At 39.9% G+C, this 20,469-nt stretch overlaps 1 protein-coding gene across 4 annotated transcripts; it reads left to right on the forward strand.

Annotated features, from left to right (window-relative positions):
* Positions 1–447: 447 nt before the first annotated feature.
* tsen54 (TSEN54 tRNA splicing endonuclease subunit) lies at positions 448–15,979 on the forward strand. 4 transcript variants are annotated; one of them, XM_054737101.2, is made up of 13 exons: positions 2,397–2,521; positions 4,597–4,755; positions 5,114–5,177; positions 7,998–8,081; positions 8,201–8,299; positions 8,371–8,423; positions 9,861–9,962; positions 10,438–10,888; positions 10,948–11,083; positions 11,158–11,218; positions 14,876–14,989; positions 15,271–15,445; positions 15,934–15,979. In XM_054737101.2, exons 1-12 carry the CDS (start codon positions 2,466–2,468, stop codon positions 15,419–15,421), a joined length of 1,530 nt encoding a protein of 509 aa, XP_054593076.2. In that variant the 5' UTR covers positions 2,397–2,465; the 3' UTR covers positions 15,422–15,445; positions 15,934–15,979. The 4 variants fall into 4 exon arrangements, 3 of the variants coding, with proteins under 3 accessions (XP_054593077.2, XP_054593076.2, XP_015830765.3); XM_054737102.2 differs by lacking the exons at positions 2,397–2,521; positions 15,934–15,979 and adding an exon at positions 448–603 and having other exon boundaries at positions 15,271–15,616; XR_011520658.1 differs by lacking the exon at positions 15,934–15,979 and having other exon boundaries at positions 14,876–15,153; positions 15,271–15,764.
* The last annotated feature ends 4,490 nt before the right edge of the window (positions 15,980–20,469 follow it).

A 20,469-nucleotide genomic window follows, 5' to 3' on the forward strand; every position in this document is an offset into this window, starting at 1 on the left:
GAAGAAACTTTACTTAATCAAAGTACTTTATTTGTGATTAAAATTATTAAGCAAAACAGATGTTGATCAACAATAATCAAGTGAATGATCTGTGAAATAAATATGTCATGAATTATGTTTAATGAAAACAGGACTACGGCACAGACATACTGATCCTCATGTCCATAGAAACGCATGACGCATTGTTCCAACCAATCAGAGCTTTCGGCTGCCGCAGGAGAATCTGGTGTTGACTTCAAGTGTCCAATCCGCTTTACTCCAACTTATCAACAATTCAGAGATATAAAACAAGGCAACGCCATTTTTAAGGCAGTTCCATTTTGACTTCAGTTCTATTCACCGTCATCCTAAAGAAAAGCACAGCCTGGCCAGATGTGTTTTCTTCTTTAAACTAAGAACTGTGAAGCTGGAGATTTTCGTCGTTTAACAACCAGACGACATCCTTTTCAAAATAAGAGCACCTGCTGATGCTGCCGAACGGTACCGGGGTCGACCCTCCAGACGGTCTTTGAAACGTTGTGATCGCTGCACCGACAGCTCCAGCGTACATCCGAGGTCTCCAGACCTGGCATTTCCTGATCTACCTGGGAGACCCCCCACTGGGTACGTACACGGCAAAATAGCGGCTCATGTCATCACTTTATAAGCCTCGTGATATCTAGTCATAACAAAGACGACCAGATTCATTGACATCAGCCTAGAGAGTCTGAACCAGACACACACACACACACACACGCACCAACACAACATCCGAATCCATTTTCATCCATCACAGAGTTAGTCCTGGTAGATTGTTTAGAATTTATAATTCAGAAATTAAAGATTCTCAAACGATCCCATCTCTCTCTCTTTTCTTGTCTCAAAGTCAATACAGAGTGTTTAATTAAACTCCCTGATGATAAAAACAGCCTATTCTTCTGTTTATAAAAAGTGAACTACTTACAGTGTATTAAAATACAACTCTAGATAGTTACATCACTTCAATTCCGTTACACCATCATCATCATCATTGTCATCGTCCTCATTGTCATTGTTGTTGTCATTTACATCATCATCATCATCATTGTCATCATCTTCGTCGTCATTGTTGTTATCATCCTCATCATCATCATCATCATTGTCATAGTCCTCATCGTCATTATTGTCATCACCTTCATCATCATCATCATCATTACCATCATCATCAACAACAACATATTCATCATTATCATCATCATCATTATCGTCATTATCATCGTCATTGTCGTCGTCGTCATCATCGTCATCGTCATCGTCATTGTCGTCATCATCATCATCAACATTATTTTTACTCATAACAAAAAAACATGAGGTGATCAGTAAACAGTGTTTAGTCTCCCCAGTTTCATCAGTAATGGCTGTTTTTGGTCTTCATTCTAGTCCATTACCTCCACTTGGACTCTTCCTCCTCTCTCTGTATGTGTCTATCCATGTAGATATGAATGAGTCACCTGAGCACTCTGAACTGACTTTTATCCTCCACAATTGGTCAGATCACATTTTTAGAAAGAGGTTGATTTTTAAGTTGCTGTGTGTCGTGTGGGATGTGCTTAGTTGCTGAGAATGTGTTGGTGGAAGATTCAAAAAATAGATTAGGGGATTTGGTTTAAGGAATGGAGTTTAGTGTTTTAGAAGTTCAGAAAAACTGTAAATTGTCAACTTCTTTTGACTTTTTAACCAAAAAAAGTGATTCTGAAATGATAAACTTGCTTCTTGATGGTTCATAATTTATACTTTATATCTAAACCATTTATGTATTTACCATTATTATTATTATTGTCATTGACAGTGTGATTTAACATGCTTCTATTATTTTGACATTTAATATACCTCAGTGAAAATTTGTGGAAACAAAGGTTAATCTACTTGGATATAATGTCCTTTCTAGACAAAACAAAAGTCTCAGTGCAACAAATAAAAATACAGAGGAGTTTTAATTTACTAATATTGAACCAGATGAGTCAATTTAGAACCTAATCCCAATTACAATGAAAACCTAGCAAAGAAGCAGCAGCAAGACCAGAAAATGTGAAAACAAACATGTCACAACAGCATTAAACCACTCACAAAACAATCACAAACATCCAAACCAGAATGAGGTTTATTGCCAGTTTTAAACTCATGAAAGATTTTTTTGGGTGCTTGGTCAATCAACTTGTAACATAAAATACAACACACACTGGGTGGAGAAAATGGTATTATTGTCTTTGTTAGGAATGAGGAGGACGCTCAGACACATAAAGCGGCCCAGCTGCAGCTGGATAGAAAGTGTTTATGGGCTGTGTGGTTAGTTTCGGAATGATAAGAATTTCATAATTATTCTAATGTGAAAGGATTGTTAGGTTTTGTGTTTTTGCGCCCCCTGCTGGCTGTCTTTTCGATACAACTAAACTTTACGGGCTTTAGGACCCAGAGGGAGAGAGGAGGAAGAGGAGCCTCAGACTGTCATGGCGAACCCAAACAAGACTTGTAACGCGGAGAAATTCTACAATGAAATTTTAAGGTGAAACGTAGTTTTAGTTTGCATTTTTCGGACGACAATCGTCAGGATAGAAATATTTTATGGCGCAAACGCTTTTCTCAGCGATTCTCTGTTTCTTTCTTCAGTCGGAACTTTTAGACTCGTTTTGTGCACGTGCAGGACATTTAGGGCTAACTGTTAGCTCAGCTCCAATACACACATAAAGACTAAAATGGCTATAAAACATAAATGAATGTGTTGTGTTTCTGGTGTTTTAGATAGAAATAATATCTTGTAAAGATAGAGGTTATATTCGGCTCTCGGACTCCCTCTGTTGTATGTCTCGGGAAATTTTATTCTGTTTAGTAAAGCACCCTTCATACTCAAAGTGCTGCACAATAAAAAACAATGGCAGCCCCCCCCCCCCCCCCCCCCTCAAAAAACAAACAAACAAACAAACACTGAATTGTTCCTATGCAATGCACAGAGAAGTTGACAGTGGAATAATTTAATATCTAAATGAAGGATTCTTTGATTTTTTTTATCTCCAGTGTAGAATTTTAATATATTACCGGTATGTTATGTTTTAGTGGGACAAAAGAGTTTGATAGCTGTTTATATGCATTTTAGCAAGTCTGGACAGGTGCATCAGCTATTCCATTTCAGTGAGTCAAGCTGTTCTAATAAACACATGAACTTTTATGTGATAAAAATTCATATTTAAAAGGAGTCACATGTCTGTCCATTTTCTATACCCGCTTGTCTACACAGGATTGTCTCCAGCAGTCTCTGGGCAAGCAGGCGGAGTACACCTGACCCTAGACATGTTGCCACTTCATTGCAGGGCAACAGAGACAGACACAGGACACCTCAGTCAACAAAGTTTTGTTTAACTGTGCGTGGGAAAAATGCCAACAACGTTAGGAAAAACTCTGTTTAATCAAATTAAAATGGTTCTAGCATTTCATATTTCCTAGTTCCTACTGCATGAGTTCAGATGCATTAATCCATGCACTTAAACATTAATGTTCTGATTTTACTGAAAAACTTGTTCTGTAATAGTTTCTTTACTATTGTGATCAAAAATATTTCATCTCAATTCTGAGGCTGCTCTGTAAATAGTTTTCAAATAAACAATACAGATAGCAACTGCTGATCAATCCATATCAATTTCAGATTTAAAATAATGTATTGATGTAAACCACACCCACTAATTTCCAAATAATAAATTCATCTGTGAATCTCCTTTGATCTGCATTAGTGATATTTTCAGCACCAGAACAATGAAGCAAAGAAACAGATTCCTGAGTTTATGTTAGTAATTTTATTTATTAGGTGCACTTGACCTGTTCTATTTTTCTCTGAAATGAGATCAAATCAGTGCTTCTACGGGTCGTCTCCTCTCTGCACTAGAAACATGTACTTTATTATGATGTTCACTGTAATGCATCTTGATGTTCTTAACAAATAAATTAAATCAAAGATATTGGTCAATAATGCCAAATATGTAAATTTGTGTTTCAGTCATTTTTATACTGGCTTAAAAATACTTCATTAAGTCTACAAAGCAGGGGTGTAGAACGTTTTTAATTGGGCCAGCCCAGTAATGATCTTGGACCAAAGTAAAGGGGGCAGAAGGAGATGTTTTTCCAGACGCCAAGAAAAATTAAATGCCAAATCCCCTGCAAAGTGTGTCACTGAGAGTTTCAAACAAAATGTATTTTTGTGCAAATACTGGTGTATTCACCTTTAATACTAGTTATTAAAATGCAGCAGTTGCTGGATTGGTGCAGTTCAAAGTGGAGTGCATAAAATAAAACAATATTAACATAAAGGTGAGACGTGTCATTACCCCCCCCCCCCCCCCCACCACCACCACCACCACCACCACCACCACCACAGCTAGAAAAATTCCTAGGGGAAACACTGACGTCTGTAGCCTCCAAGGTATTTGTTTATCCAGTACGTTTGTGAGTAGTTTGATTTTCCCCTACATGTTTCCCCTAAAACTTTTAAAAGGCGTCAGATGAAAGTTTTCTTGGTTTCCTTTTGTCGGTTAATGATTAAAAGCAAATCTCAGCAGCTGAAATCAGTTTTTTTTTTTTTTTTATTTGCAGTCCAAGTGAGCTGTTTGCAGCTCGCTCCAGGAGTCATAAAATCCCAGTGAGAGGGCAGAAGGACTTTTTCCCCGATGACTCGAAGAAGCAGAGGGAGCAGCTGCAGCAGACTCTGGAGGAACACTGGAGCCTCGTATCAGAAGAGCGAGTCGAGAGGCTGTGAGTCACTTCTGTCTTTTGTTATCCTAATTATTACAGGTGCGAACTCTTTAAATGTTTTAACTTAAACAAACAGAAAAGAAAATCAAAAGGTTTGAGGTCCTTAAAACGTAAAGGACAACATGTAATTGCTGCAACGAAACAGTAGTTGTTAGACTTGTTGATAGAAATGAAAACCTTTTGAAACCTAATTTTTAAATTTAGTTTTTTGATGAGTCAGCTAAGAGAAGCAGACCTTTAAGTTTAAATACTTAATTTACTTTAGACACACAGATATACCTGTAAATCCTCATTTCTGATTGGAACCGTCTGGTTTCATTAAGACTAAACAGTCTTGTCTGTTTTCATGCTGCCGCAGAGGAAATCTGGTGAAAGCCACGTGGAATCCAAATGAGCAGATTGTGGAGCTTCAGACTCCAGCTGTGAGTTCTAGTTTCATTCATTTATATTCTGTCTGCCTGCAACTGGAACAAAAACACGCGTCTGTGTGTTTAATATTACTACTAGAGGTGCAAAAAAATCGATTCAAGTCTGGATCGGGATTCTTATTTATAAAGGTTCAGAATTGATTCCAAGAACTCAAATATTTGGCACGTTACAGGTTTGAGATGCACTTTTTTGATCTTTGTTAGGAGAGTCAGTACTCCGATTACTTTTGTGGTCCCATAAATTGAGATGATTTATGTTTGAATCTGCTGATAAGAGGGCCCTTGAATGTCATTTTTTCCATACTCAGAAATTTCAGATATTCTCATATTTATTTTCTAAGTTGATCAAGCCCCCACAATGGAGCTCTATAATTGAGTCAAACCCGGAAGTACCCAAAATTGCAGTTCCACCCTCATCCACTAGGGGCTGGTGTCAGAAGCAAGCAAATCCTCATTGACTCCCATGTTAAAAATACCAATTTCACAGCAGAAATAAACATGTTTACAGCCTGGTACCAAAACATGTTTTTGGTTTAAATGATCTAGTTTACACTCATGACAACTCTGAGGGGGATGCATTTTTTCTCACTCTTCTAAGTGTATTAAAATCCTAAAATTCTGTATAATTAATGAACATCAGACCCACGTGACCACAGAACTAGCTCCGTGGAAAGGCCTCAGTAGAGTCTCGGCCTGGCCTGGAAACTGCTCCGGGATTTTGAGTCTCTGTGTTTGTGTATTCTGTTTTGGATATTTTTTGTGCAATTGTTGGACAAAATGACTTGCTGTGGCTCCAAGGAGTCTCCACTTCATTTTTTTCGGTAAGTAAAATTATATTTATGTATTTTAGGTCACTGCCGAGCTGAGCTTAGATGTTAACATGTACTGTTTAACCATGAAATTTAAATGTAATAGGGTAAAACCCAGTGCATTTAACATAATGCTACACTTTAGAAAATGGGTTGAAATATAACATGTTGGTGGAGCTGGGTTCCCACTATCGGCTTGTGGAGCTCTCGGGAGACCGATGTTTTCCACCCATTCTCCCCTTCCCGCAGCTCGGTGCATCTCTGTCTGATCGCGGCTTCTGTCTGCTGCGCGGGCTACCGGCTTGTGGAGCTCTGGGATGGAAACCTTTCCACCCGGTTCTCCCCAGCAGCAGCTCTGCGCATCTCAGATTGCAGCGGCGCTTGTCTGCTGTGCGGCTGTGCGGCTGCCGTCTTGTGAAGCTCTCGGAGACCTCTGTTCCACCCGGTTTTACCCAGCGGTCAGCCCGGCATATCTCTGACTCAGAAGCTCTGGTGTAGTGCACAGTTAACTCCGGTTGTAGCTAAGTTGCTACCTCCGTTAGCTTAGCCCCCACCTCTGTGTTAGCTTTGGGTTAGCCAGGGTTAGCTTCAGGTTAGCTTTTAGCTAGTTCGACCGGGTGTCGTCAGTTGATCCCAGCCTTACAGCCCCACCCTCAGCTCCTCCTCTCTTCCCTTTTGTGGAATTGTCTGGGCTTGACGGAACCTGTGACACGGTCAAAATGGCGGTGGTGGCCACCTCCCACTTAGCCTCAGAAACGTGATATTGGAGTCTATGGAAAGAAGATGTCCAGCATATTTATGTTGATGAAGTTGATTAATGAGTACTCAGGATTACTCATGTAACTTGTTTCTACACATACTTGAAAAGTATTTGACCGTATTGCTTTGAAAGCTACTGTTGGGTAACTACAGATGTGTTATATTTTACAAGGTAAGCAAAAATAAATGTTGCCTTTTGGCCAAATGATTTCTGTTTACAGTTTTAGAATCACTTTATTTTACATTGTAAGTTTGCATTTTTGGAGCATGACCAGTTTAAAGTCTAATAAAAATGTCCCGTAGCTTTAAATAACTTGTACAACAAAGTAGTTCATCCTGGAGCCGACACTCTTTGTTAATACTAATTGTGAATCGATTTAAATCGAGAATCGATTCTGAATCGAATCGGCATCCTAAGAATCGGAATCGAATCAAATCGTGAGTTGCTCCAACATTCACATCCCTAATTGTTACCATTACAGACTGTGTTTGAACACTTTAGACTTAATGTCAAATATTTGTGTTTTGTGAGTTTTCTAGAGATCTTTAGCCTTTTCAGAATATTAAAACATATTTCAAAAAGCCAAAACTTATCTTTTGGGGAGTTTCGAGTCATTTTTATGAGACTGAAATGGTAAAAGTTGCCAGTAAAATGAAATATAATTAAGGGCCAACAGATAAACTCTTAGGTCAATACGGCAGACCAAACAAATGAAAATCAGACAATTATTAAGACAGAAAAAGCCATCAGAATGATTCTCAGTTTAAAAATGTTTTGCATAAAGAAACTGAAGACAGAGAAAAATAAAAAGATTAGTTGGAAAAAAGAGAAGAATTCACAAACTAAAGATTATATCAAAAGTGTAAAATCTTAGCTAAACATAGAAACGGACACATTCACTCACTGGTGGTGATGAGCTACGATGTAGCCACAGCTGCCCTGGGGCGCACTGACAGAGGCAAGGGTGCCGAGCGCAGGCGCCACCGGTCCCTCCGACCACCACCAGCAGGCAACGTGGGTTAAGTGTCTTGCCCAAGGACACAACGACAGACTGAGCGGGGCCCGAACCTCCAACCTTCCGATTACGGGGCGAGCACTTAACTCCTGTGCCACCGTCGCCCCAAATAAGCTGACCTGATCTGAAAGTAAACTTTTCCCCTTAATCCGTTTGCTGCTTTGAGACGAATCGACCCGTTATCACTGTGGAACCATCTCAGCTGCTAAATTCAGTTTCATTTTTCACAGGGAAAGTTTTGGCAGACGATGGGCTTTTCGTCTGACGGAAAGCAGTTCCTCCTCCCTGAAGAGGCTCTCTACCTGATGGAGTGTGTGAGTGGCAGATTGATCCAGTTCATCAGAATGTGGTGGTTTCACAACAAAGGACACTCGATTAATTCCATTGATTCGGTTCTACTTTTTTAACTTATTGAATTTGTTTGTGAGAGCAGGGAAACGTGCTGGTGTTTTATAAGGAGCTGCCGCTCTCCATCCAGGATGGATATGAGATGTTTCTGTCCTCGGACACAGTCGGCCTGCAGCAGTTTCAGGTAACGTTGTTTTAATTCTTGTTCTGAAACGTGCTTCTGAGTCCATCTCAAGACTCGCTTTTGTTTTAAAGGTTTTCGGGCATCTGAAGAGGCTCGGCTACGTGGTGCACAGATTTGATCCGAGGTAACAGAACCGTTTGTTCGATGCAAAAATATTATTCAGCACTTTGAATAAATATTGCGATATAATCTGAAGCATGATTAGTAACATTATTTATCTCAGCCCATTCTTATCTTCTGATTATACGTCAGGATTACAGTTGGAATATTCTCACCTACCAGATACAGGCAGCAACACAAAGACTTAAAAAAGAACAGAATGCCATTTAAAAGACATTAAACGTGCCAAAGTAATAAAAAAAACATAAAACTTTATAGTCATTTTATGGTATGCTATGATTAAAGGGGCATTGTGGAAGTTTGACAGCCAAAACATGTATAGAAATAATAAATGTCTTCTTCATACATTCTCCTGCAATGCCCTGGTCCTGTAGAATGAGCCCTGGCATTTTTACTGTGATTGCCTGTTTTTCTGTAAAATCACAGAAAAAGAGAGATGCTCGGGTCGAGCAGGCTGCTTCATGCGCGTTCACGCTCAGGCATAGCCCGTAGCATTTGCTATCCGTAGCTTTAGCAGCAGAGAGAGAGGCAGTGCCACTTTGTCGCTGTTCCTAACGCCTAGTGACAAAGCTAGCTACGTTTCTGAGGACCCTTAGCTACTTTCTGTGGCACAGGAGTTAAGTGCTCGCCCCGTAATCGGAAGGTTGCAGGTTTGAGCCCCGCTCAGTTTGTCGCTGTCGTTGTGTCCTTGGGCAAGGCACTTAACCCACGTTGCCTGCTGGTGGTGGTCGGAGGGACCGGTGGCACCTGCGCTCGGCAGCCTCGCCTCTCAGTGCGCCCCAGGGCAGCTGTGGCTACATCGTAGCTCATCCCCACCAGTGTGTGAATGTGTGTGTGAATGGGTGAATGACTGATTGTGTTGTAAAGTGCCTTGGGGGGGTTCCAGGACCCTAGAAGGCGCTATATCAAATACAGGCCATTTATTTTTATTTCAAATTTAGTTTAATTAGCTTTTAGCTGTTTGCGAGTTTTAGTTTAGGTTTTATTTAGTTTAAATGTTTAATTGCACATTAACAGTGCTACATGGAATTTGCATTAATGCAATATTAACTTAGTCTTCTTTACAAACTCCTCCTCCTCCACCCGCTCCAGGCTCTCAGCAGCAGACACTCCTTTTGTCCAAAGTAGACGCAGCAGCGTCCATCAGCATGTCCAATCGCAGAAGGCTGAGTCAGAATATCGTTGGCTAAATCCAGATAATTTGTACCATATACTGTTTATATCACCCGTTACTAATAGGATTATATCAAAACAAGCTGCTTCATTAAAAAAATAATTAAAAAAAGGTCAAATCCATTTGATTTGACACAAAATACATAGTGAGATTTTAGAATCGGTGTCTTTCTGGGTTTTGTTTAAAGATAGAACCAAACTGAATAGATAAACGCAGTTTTCCTTGTTTAAAATGAGTGGCAGACTTGTTTGTGTTGTTTTTTTCCAGCTTGGAGCCGTCGTCCTATGTGAGACAGCTGAACCTGCCCCAGTCCCATGAGCGAGGAGGAAGAACGCTGAAGAGGAAACGGAGCGTCAGCCCGACGTCCAGGTAAGCAGCCCGATCCTAAACCCCAAACCACAGTTTCGTTACTGCCTGGTTTAACCATCAAGGGAAATAATCGGGACAAAACTTGCATTTACTGTTTATTTGTTTATCGTAAAAATGCAGCTCAAAGTGTTTTAAAACATGCTACAAATGTTTCAGTTAGAAAAACTCACCAGTTTGTTCAAAAGTATTTACGAGAATCAATAACGAGTGTTTGGTAAAGAAGGACTTCCAGTTAAAAACAACCAGACATCAAAGCTCTGAAAAAGACGTTAAATGAGGAGCAGATGTGCACGTGTGTGGAGGTAAAGCTAAGAAATACAAACGTTTTAAGCTACGATCATTAAGTTAATGTTGGTTAAAAAATGAAGTAAATACGTTTACTTTAAAATGAGAGTTTTAACATTATTATTTGATAAAAACTGCAGCTTCTCCCTAACAAGCACAAGTCTGCAGCTGGTTTGTGTTTTCTCTGCAGTCAGACTGAAACACGAGCTGAATCCCCCGCTGAGAAAATGGAGGAGGATAGTAAACTCCCCGAGTCACTCCTAGTGACCTCTGCAGAACCTCCTGAGGCCCAGAACGCCTCCATCAGCTCTGCAGATGACAGTCGGGTCAGAACCTGGAGGACCTGGAATGGTCCTGGACGAGACTCTGAGAAAACCTTGATCACCGCCTCTTCATCTGCTCGCTCACGCTGGGACTTCAGCACCATCTTCTTCCCGGACCTGGGCCACGGGGGCCAGCGCCCCAGCTGCATGGCCCCCCCGGACCCGTCGCTGCTGCCTGCAGATCTGACGGCTGGAGTTTGTGACGTCGCAGCTTGGAGGCACAAAATAAACCTGCGACATGTGAAGATGTCTGCAAAAGAGAGGAAGAGGGAGCAGCACAAACACAGGCGGTGGCGGGACATGAACAAAGACAAAGAGGTAAAAACTAAACATATCACGGGTGGATAAGTCACACTTATTTATTTGTTTATTTAAAGGTTCGCAGGTGCAGTAACTGGGCGGAGTATCACGACCTCTTGGCAAGGCGGCAGGCGAAGCCCCGAGGCCAACCTGCTCACTTATGGAACGCGGAGGTTGAGCCTTTACACAACCCGACTCGACCCCTCTCCACTGGTGAGCTGGTGAAGGATCTGAGTGTTTATCGGTTTAACTCTGATTAAAAACTCAATATCTGTGTTTCCTATCAGCGGAGCTGCTGGACAAAATCAGCGTGATTAAATCTACACATCTGCTAGACGGAGCATCCAGGTACTGAATGCTTTTATGAGACGTTAAAGGCGGAGAAGTCTTACGAATGTGTTTGATGTGAAACAGTAGATCTAATCCGTCTGATAATCACGCTTCAGAACCTTTTATTTACCCACTCGGATGTGGTTTAACACTCCCAGTTGGGGACAAAAGTCCAACTCTCGCTAATATTTTAACAGCTGAAAGAAAATCATAAGCAACACTAAAAACACTGATTTCAAAACTATATTGATAGGATTACTAATGCCATAACAACATTGCTGTTTAATTCATACCATTTGAAGCTTTTTATAACTTTTCATGCATTTTCTGTTAAAACCCAAATTTATTTTTTATCTTTTTGGTAATTTTAATGTTTTCATTCATGTTTCTGTTGCTTCTCCACCTCTTACCTTCTCTAAAGTCCGTTTCTATGTTTAGCTAAGATTTTACACTTTTGATATAATCTTTAGTTTGTGAATTCTTCCCTTTTTCCAACTAATCTTTTTATTTTTCTCTGTCTTCAGTTTCTTTATGCAAAACATTTTTAAACTGAGAATCATTCTGATGGCTTTTTCTGTCTTAATAATTGTCTGATTTTCATTTGTTTGGTCTGCCGTATTGACCTAAGAGTTTATCTGTTGGCCCTTAATTATATTTTATTTTACTGGCAACTTTTACCATTTCACTCTCATAAAAATGACTCGAAACTCCCCAAAAGATAAGTTTTGGCTTTTTGAAATATATTTTATTCTTCTGAAAAGGCTAAAGATCTCTAGAAAACTCACAAAGCACAAATATTTGACATTAAGTCTAAAAGTGTTCAAACACAGTCTGTAATGGTAACAATTAGGGATGTGAATGTTGGAGCAACTCACGATTTGATTCGATTCTGATTCTTAGGATGTCGATTCGATTCAGAATTGATTCTCGATTTAAATCGATTCACAATCAGTATTAACAAAGAGTGTCGGCTCCAGGATGAACTACTTTGTTGTACAAGTTATTTAAAGCTACGGGACATTTTTATTAGACTTTAAACTGGTCATGCTCCAAAAATGCAAATTTACAAGGTAAAATAAAGTGATTCTAAAACTGTAAACAGAAACAATCTTTTGACCAAAAGGCAACATTTATTTTTGCTTACCTTGTAAAATATAACACATGATCTGTAGTTACCTAACAGTAGCTGTGAAAGTAATATGGTCAAATACTTTTCAAGTATGTGTAGAAACAAGTTACATGAGTAATCCTGAGTACTCATTTATCAACTTAGAAAATGAATATGAGAATATCTCAAATTTCTGAGTATGGAAAAAATGACATTCAAGGGCCCTCTTATCAGCAGATTCAAACATAAATCATCTCAATTTATGGGACCACAAAAGTAATCAATCAATCAATCAAAGCTTTATTTATAAAGCGCCTTCCGCAACCCTGTCAGGAAGCCCAAAGCGCTGAACATGGTACAGTTGTAAGTAATTATACACAATAAATCAACAATAAAAGAAATTCAAATTACAAAATACAAAATGGAAATTACAAGATAGATGAAACATTCCGGTAAAATACAAATGTGTGAGACACAATTGGATTGAGTGGATGGATTGAGTGTACCAATGAAAACTGTGGAATGGATTCAACATAATAGAGGGCCATAATCAAACATGTTCTGGAAACGCCAAGCGGAGGAGGTGTGATTTTAGGTGATTCTTAAAGACTGGCAGAGAAGGGGACAGCCTAACTGAGGGTGGCAACTGGTTCCAGAGTAACGGTGCTAGGACTGAGAAAGCCCGGTCCCCACGGGTACGACACCTAGACCGAGGGACAGCGAGCAGGCCTTGGTCAGAGGAGCGCAGAGCGCGTGATGGGGAATGTCTGTTCAGGAGTGTGGCCAGATAGGGGGAGCACCACCCTGGAAGAAATGATAAACAAAGACGAGTATTTTGAATTGTGAGCGATAGCAAATCAGAAGCCAGTGCAGGGAGGCCAGAACTGGACTGATGTGGTCCCGTTTCCTGGTCCCATTCAGGAACCTGGCAGCGCTGTTCTGCACAACCTGTAGGCGACGCAGTGTTGACTGACACAACCCTGCGTAGAGAGAGTTGCAGTAGTCAAGCTGAGAAATTACAAAGGCATGCAGTACCTGCTCCAGGTGAGCTCTCGACAGCATATGCTTGATTTTAGCAAGGCGTCTCAGGTGAAAGAAACTGGACCGGATCACAGAATTGATGTGAGCATCAAATTTAAGTCCTACATCAAGTTTCACCCCCAAACTGGTAACAACTGGTTTTGAGTATGGAGAAAGAGGGCCAAGATCAGCATAACGATCCACATTCCTGCTGTTGGGGTGAAAAACAATGAGCTCTGTCTTTCCCTCATTCAGATGTAGATAGTTGGACATTAGCCAAGACTTCACCTCATTAACAAAGGAGACAAAGGACTGAATAGAGTGACCTTTCTCCTGACACAATGGAGAGTAAATCTGGTAATCGTCAGCATACAGATGGAATGATAGGCCATGTTTACGAAAGTAATCGGAGTATTGACTCTCCTAACAAAGATCACAAAAGTGTTTCTCAAACCTGTAACGTGCCAAATGTTTGAGTTCTTGGAATCGATTCTGAACCTTTGTGAATCGATTCTGAATCTTTATAAATAAGAATCCCGATTCAGACTTGAATCGGTTTTTTCAGCACCTCTAGCAACAATAAACAGTAAAAACCATTACCAATAACAACAACAGTAATAGTAGTAATAATGACATTTAATAAATGTTAACATTAGCATTTTAGCTTAAATGCATGACATGAGGACTTTTGGTTGAGGGAGAATGCAACGAGTCACTATATACTGCAGCCGCAGCGTTCTCTGCCAGCATTTAAACCGTGTCACGGACACCCTGTTGCTGGATGAAGCATCTTATTTGTTGATGATGAAGAGAAATATACAATTAGTTCCTTGTCATTGATTTGTTTATTTATTCAATGCCATTTATACTTGAACATTTGGATTTGATTACATAGTGTAGTAGTAATTTTAGTAATTTGTTTAAAGTGGATATTTATTTTAAATACATATTTTTTAAGGTTGACTTGTACAGTGCTCAAGTCAAGTGTGGACTGGAGTTTTAGATTTTCATTTTGATAATGAAGAAAACAAGTATATGAGAAAACAAGTGGTGTTTCTTTGATTTGTTTACATATTGTTTATGTTTTGAATGTTTGGATTTGTATAATTTAAACCTGCACTGACTACTGTAACATGTTGCAGAAAAAGAAGCTATTTGTTCCTTTACTTGTGAAAAGTTGCACTTTTGCTAAGGCTTTGTGTTATTTTAGGTTTAATAAACACTGTTAAACCTTTTCAAAACTATTTCAGTTTGTGTAGAACAGGACTATCAATGCTTTCTGAACATATGCAACACCGTTTAAAAAATACCGCGATAATACCGAAAACCGTGATAATTTTGGTCACAATAACCGTGACGTTAAATTTTCATACCGTGACAACCCTAGTCGGCGCTGAGTCGCCTTTGAAAGAAGACGATAAATCGGGCGTGATTCGTGTCACTCTTTATGACCTTTAACTCCTAAAGCGTGGGCTCGGGTTTGTTTTATTTGTGCTGCTGTTCTCTGAGAGCGAAGACTTTGAGCCGGTGTCCTTTTGTCTGCTCAGGTTAAAAGGCGCGGACGAGTGGAGGATCTGTTTCAATGTTTACCAGCCTGATTCGGTGGCTGACTTCAGGAAGAGCAACCCGGGGAAGCCGTACGCCCGCATGTGTGTTTGTAGGTGAGCGATGACAGCCGGAGTGCTTGTTGATTCAGGATTGACTTTCAGAGAAACCATTAACACGACCCGAACCAGCCCTTTGTTCTGATGAGGATAGATTACTGATGGTTTTGTTTTTTTGCTTTGTTAATGTCAGGAGAACGCTAATAAGAACTTGTGGCACCGTGAGTTTGTTTTTGTTCTCAGATTTAGTTTCCTGTTGATGAGTTTTCAGAGTGATTTCCTCAATGTTGCAGATGAAATTTCAGCCGATGATTCTCACAGAGCTGACTCTGTTCCAGCTTCAGTGGTCCTGTTCCTGATCTGGGAGTCATCAAGCAGCTGACCTTTCAGAGCGGAGACGTCCCCGTTGTCTTTGCTGTCGTCGACCACGGAGACATTTCCTTCTACAGCTTCAAAGACTTCCAGCTGCCGCGGGACGTCTATCCCTGAGGATCACGTGTCTAGGACATTTATGTCAGTCTGAGTCTGCTGGATGGATTTTCTAGCTCTGATTTTTAATGAAAGTTAGTTTTGGTGGCAAAGATTTGATCTACTGGACATTTATTTATACAGGGCCAATCAGTTTGTCGACACTTAGGAGAAGCTTTTTGTTTCCTCTTGGGGACTAGATCTATCAGAATCATACTTTATCTTTCATAAAAAGTCATCAGACTTTATAACCTGCTGCCACTTTGACACCTGAGCAGTTACGTTTGCAACAGGAATTCAAAACAAACTGGCATCAGAGATTATTGGTGAAAGGTTCTTGTTTTATATTTAGTACTCTAAGGAACAAACTGAATGATATATTAACGCATCTTTTAAATGAACAAACATGTTCTTATGATTTATGGTGGAAGAATGCAAATATGCTTCATAATATTAAACTATTTCATTTTAGGGATGCATGATCATATGTGATAATTTCTATTAATATATTTTATTTTTTATCTTCCTCACAGTCTTTTCCTGTTGAAAGAAGAGAAGAAAATAAAACCTGTATTCCAATTCATTGCATTTTTTTGTGTGGTAAACGTCTCGGTACTCGGTATCGGCGAGTACTCAGATCCAAGTATCGGTATCGTATTGGTTTGGAAAAAAGTGGTATTGTTGCATCCCTATAGTTCTTTTCGTAAAAAAAAAATTGTCAGAAAACATTTAGCACTGGATGATTTTACAATAGAAACTATTCAGAGTTTAAAAGGGTGACAGGAAGTTTGACTTTACATACAGTAAGTACAGAAAGTTTTCAGACCCCCGTCAGTTTTTCACTCTTTGTTTTGCAGCCATTTGCTAAAATCAATTAAATTCATTTTTTCCTCATTAATGTGCACTCAGCACCCCATACTGACAGAAAAACACAGAAATGTCACATGATCCTAAGTATTCAGACCCTTTGCTGTGACACTCATATGCTTAACTCATTTATTTAACACTCGTGCTTACATGTATAGCCCCCACCCTCCATGTTCAGCAACATCTCATGGTGTTGCCTGCCTCTTGGCCCGGTCATCATTGTAAATGAGAATGGGTGCTCAATCGACTAACGTAGTTAAATGAAGGTCAACTGAATGAAAAATAGAAAGGTGTGCTTTTGTTCTAGCCATCCTCTGCATCTCAGTGTTCACCTTGGTTTGGCTCAGCGTCCTCGAGGCCATGCTGGTGAGCTTCTTGATCGATCTTGGTGTTTGTTGTGGACAGAAGACTCAAAATCCCACTGAGGACGAAATTTACATCAACAAAGAAGCCAGTTTTCACAGAGGTACATTTCCTTCAATGTCTGAAAATAGGATTAGCATAATCAGACCTCTAGAAAACCAATTCCAATTTTAGAAAATGCATGTTTTAGTTCTGCAAAACATAGCAAAAATATAAAGGTTATGAAATGTGTTTGTTTTATGTACAAAGTTAGAAAAACACTAGCTGTTGCATTTTCTTGTTCCACAACTTTATTTTTATCCCACTTGAAATGAAAACAGTTGTTAATGGTTTTGCATTTGGAATCTGTCCCCTTGTCTTCCTCAGCCATGTCTTTGTAAAAATGGAATCATCTTGGTGAAAAAAATCATGGTTGGTCTGGGAAACAGTGTGGTCCTGAATGCAGCATGTTGCTGTTCTGGCCATTTTTGTCTTGTTTTCCACTCAGAGTCTCCCGGAGCTGAGGAGAATGGACATGTAGAACCAGAGAAGGATCGGTGTGCCGATGCTGATCTGCTGAAACAAATCCTGGATGAAGTGAAGGCCGCTCATCGAGATGCAGGAAGTCGGGAAAAGGGAAACAGAAAGCCGGGATGCTGCAGAAGACTGGCTCAGACAATCGATGTTCTGTTCTTTTTTGCATATTTTTTTGCTGTTACGATTTTTGTGTCATATATTTTCTTTGACTGGATCAAAGTTTAATTTTTTTATGAACAGGATATGCTTCCATGCCCTTTAAACTGGCTGTATTTCCTCTCCTCTTCTTAGATTTAATGTTGAACAGATCAAGCAAAACAAAAATATTATTTACAGCATAAAAATAATTGATACGCGTGGCATATGAGGTGAAAATATTGGCTTTCACCTGAAAGACAGATGTGAAATTGACGACTTGCTGATATAGAATAAAAAATTTAACCACAGTAACTTTCCACAGTATTTTGATGTCTTAGAATGAATATAATCATTTTATTAAATTACACCAGAGGCTGCATTTACACTAATAAATGAATTATTTTGTTGCCAATAATGAATGAATTAATGTCACCATATTAAAAAATTTTGCTTGTTTATTTTGCTTTTGGATGACAACACACAAACCCAAACCAAAATCATGATATGTGGGTGCTGTTGGGGTGGAAAACCCCAACATCGTGTTATTTGGATGACAAAAAAATAAACATGAGAAAAAAACAAACAGGTAAGAAAAGAAAAAACTTGAGCAGCATTAACGTCAGCAGAAAAAGAATAATAAAGGACATTAATGTCAAAAACTTCCTAGGTGCATAACAATAAACATAATGTGAAATACTCGACAACTTAAAAATTCCTAATAATAAAAAGACCTGCCACCTGGCACAAGACCATTTTAATGCAAATGTAAAAAATTGCTAGACACTCAAAATTTGAAAGGATAGTTCAATATGCCTAAAAACAGGAATGTTTTTAAATCTTTTCTGCTGGTTATTTCGCCATGGTAAATCAGATCACTTAGAAAAGTAATGCCACACCTCCCACTGCCAAGCCATGCTGCCGTTTGAGCCGCATTAACGTCCGCGGACGAATAATAATATGCCTACTGATTTTTAAAATTTGAAAGGGGCCTGCCATCTGGCCCAAGACGCTGGCAACATGCTGATAAGCCAGGTACCAAGTAGCTATAGCTCACCTGGATGAGTTAAGCAAGCAGCGATTGCTCATATATAAACCCACACATTACTACGCAATTGACGAAAACACAGAAGCAGGCCCCTCGGCCTATAATACCTCGGTATTTATAGGTTAGATCTATTCTTAGAGCTGTAGCGGTAAATTGGTTTAGGTAAATTGAAACCCTTTACAGGTGACCAGGACACTGATCAATTTTTGGCAAGGGAAATTATCTTTTTTTGTTGCCATTTTTGGGGTGTTTATGATGATACAGTAGACAGTATGAGTACAGTAACAGATAATACATAAAACCCTTATTTGGTCAATTTTAATCTCCATGAAAATCTGAGCGATTCAATTACTTTTTGGCAAGTAAAATGCCATTTTATTTGTCTACAATTAATCATCAAAAAATAATTTAAAGATATTTTGAGGCGTTTCTTATAGGTAAACAGGAGGGTGTAGTCTATTTGGCAAGTGACAATCTTAATTTTATGTGCTGAAGTGCTTTTGTTACTTTTAAATAGAGCAACGTAAAGTATAGATAGTAACCTACACAGTGTCATTAAAGCCAAAGCTTGATCAGTTTAAATACTACTTTTCAAGTAAAAATGTGCCCCAAACTAGTTAACCGTGGCTCCATGTCAAGTAGACTAAAGAAAGGAAGGGGGGATAAATCAAATCGCTGGAGAAATGTTTATTTCCATTTATACAACGTTTACATTCAATACAGGGCGCCATTTTACATTGTTTATTTATTTTTTGTATCAAGGCTGTAGCATAAAGAAAGCCAGTTCTGACCACAATCCGTCTTTCATTCGCAAATATTGCAAAAAGGATTAATATATCCTCATTGTGAACGTTTAAGACAAATAGCAACACTTAAAACAACTTCCGAACTGGAAAAACTAATATCCGCGATAAACATCTGTTTAAGTACTGGAAGAGGTTACCTCTGCTTTCTGAATGTCCATATTGCTAGATATGCTGAGTTTTAGGGCGAAATCCTGGAGAATTTCGTCTAGAAATGCAATTGCCCTAACCGTGCGCGATCCCGCGGTGGCTAATCAGTTTTTGGCAGCGAGTCGATTTATGGCACAACACCGGCAGGGATGAGAGGCGAACAGTGAGTGCTGCGTCCAGAAGATTTATGAAGCACAGGTGAGTTATCCAGCGAAGGCGAGTAATCCAGCGGGACTGTGGAAAGGTAATTGGGGAGCCACAGGAGAACCAGAGGAGCTTCAGAAGTCCAAGGAGTATCCTGAGGAATCAAGGTAAGGTCCACAATGATCCAAAAATCCTAGGAACATGTAAGCAGGGTTAATCCACAGAGACACAAAAATTCAAAAAATCACTAGAGTTTAACCAGGAGACACAACGGGCTGGAACTACCAAGTTGTAGTTAATCATCCGGCGTCGAGATGTGTTCTCCTCCTCCTCTTATAGCTGGACCCGCTGATTGTCAATGAGCTGCAATTGGAGCCTCCCTCTCCTGAAACACAGCAACTCAAAGATGGAAACAATGAGAGGAGTACTCACCCCGGCACATGACAATACGAGGCGGAACCAGAGAACCAAGAGAATAATAAGTTTGGTGTTTGAATTGTTCTTACGGTCTTAAACCAGTTCTTAGCTGTGGTGGACTGGGTGAAGTTCAGTGGAGGAGAGGCAGCAGGTCCGATGGTTGTAGAGGAGGTGGACAGGAGAAGGTTGTGTGAGTTGTGTGAAAAAAAAAAAGAAGAAAGTTGTGTGAGTCCAGCATGTAGGTTGGCAGGCAGGCAGGCAGAGCGATGGAGAGTGGAGGCCAGAGGATCCTGAGCGACAGGATGAGGAAAACAACTCCGGGCGTGGTTGGAGGATGCGAGACGCGATACTAGAAACAAGAGCATACAGGATCTCATAGAACAAGTTCGTTGGAAGATCAGGTAATGTACTGGGCTAGAAGCTACCCTGGTGAGAGTATCAACCGGCACTGGAGTTGTGTCACACCGCTCCTTAAATCCCCTGGCCCTCTGATTAGCGGAATCAGGATCAGCTGGAGCTCATGCCACGCCCACCTGCAGCACAAAAAGCTGACTGCCAGGTTACCTCACCTGCTGATAGAGGCAGACTCGGTCCAGACCCGGGATATGAACTGGGAACCTTGGTCT

Source organism: Nothobranchius furzeri, chromosome 5 (genome assembly GCF_043380555.1).
Source record: "Nothobranchius furzeri strain GRZ-AD chromosome 5, NfurGRZ-RIMD1, whole genome shotgun sequence".
Classification (NCBI taxonomy): Eukaryota; Metazoa; Chordata; class Actinopteri; order Cyprinodontiformes; family Nothobranchiidae; genus Nothobranchius; species Nothobranchius furzeri.

What these genes read in the sequence shown, in the direction of transcription:
- tsen54 (XM_054737101.2), top strand. Translation starts at nt 2,466, where the DNA reads ATGGCGAACCCAAACAAGACTTGTAACGCGGAGAAATTCTACAATGAA. An exon ending in GACTCGACCCCTCTCCACTG is followed by an intron (nt 11,084 to 11,157) that starts GTGAGCTGGTGA and finishes GTTTCCTATCAG; the next exon opens with CGGAGCTGCTGGACAAAATC. An exon ending in CTGCTAGACGGAGCATCCAG is followed by an intron (nt 11,219 to 14,875) that starts GTACTGAATGCT and finishes TTGTCTGCTCAG; the next exon opens with GTTAAAAGGCGCGGACGAGT.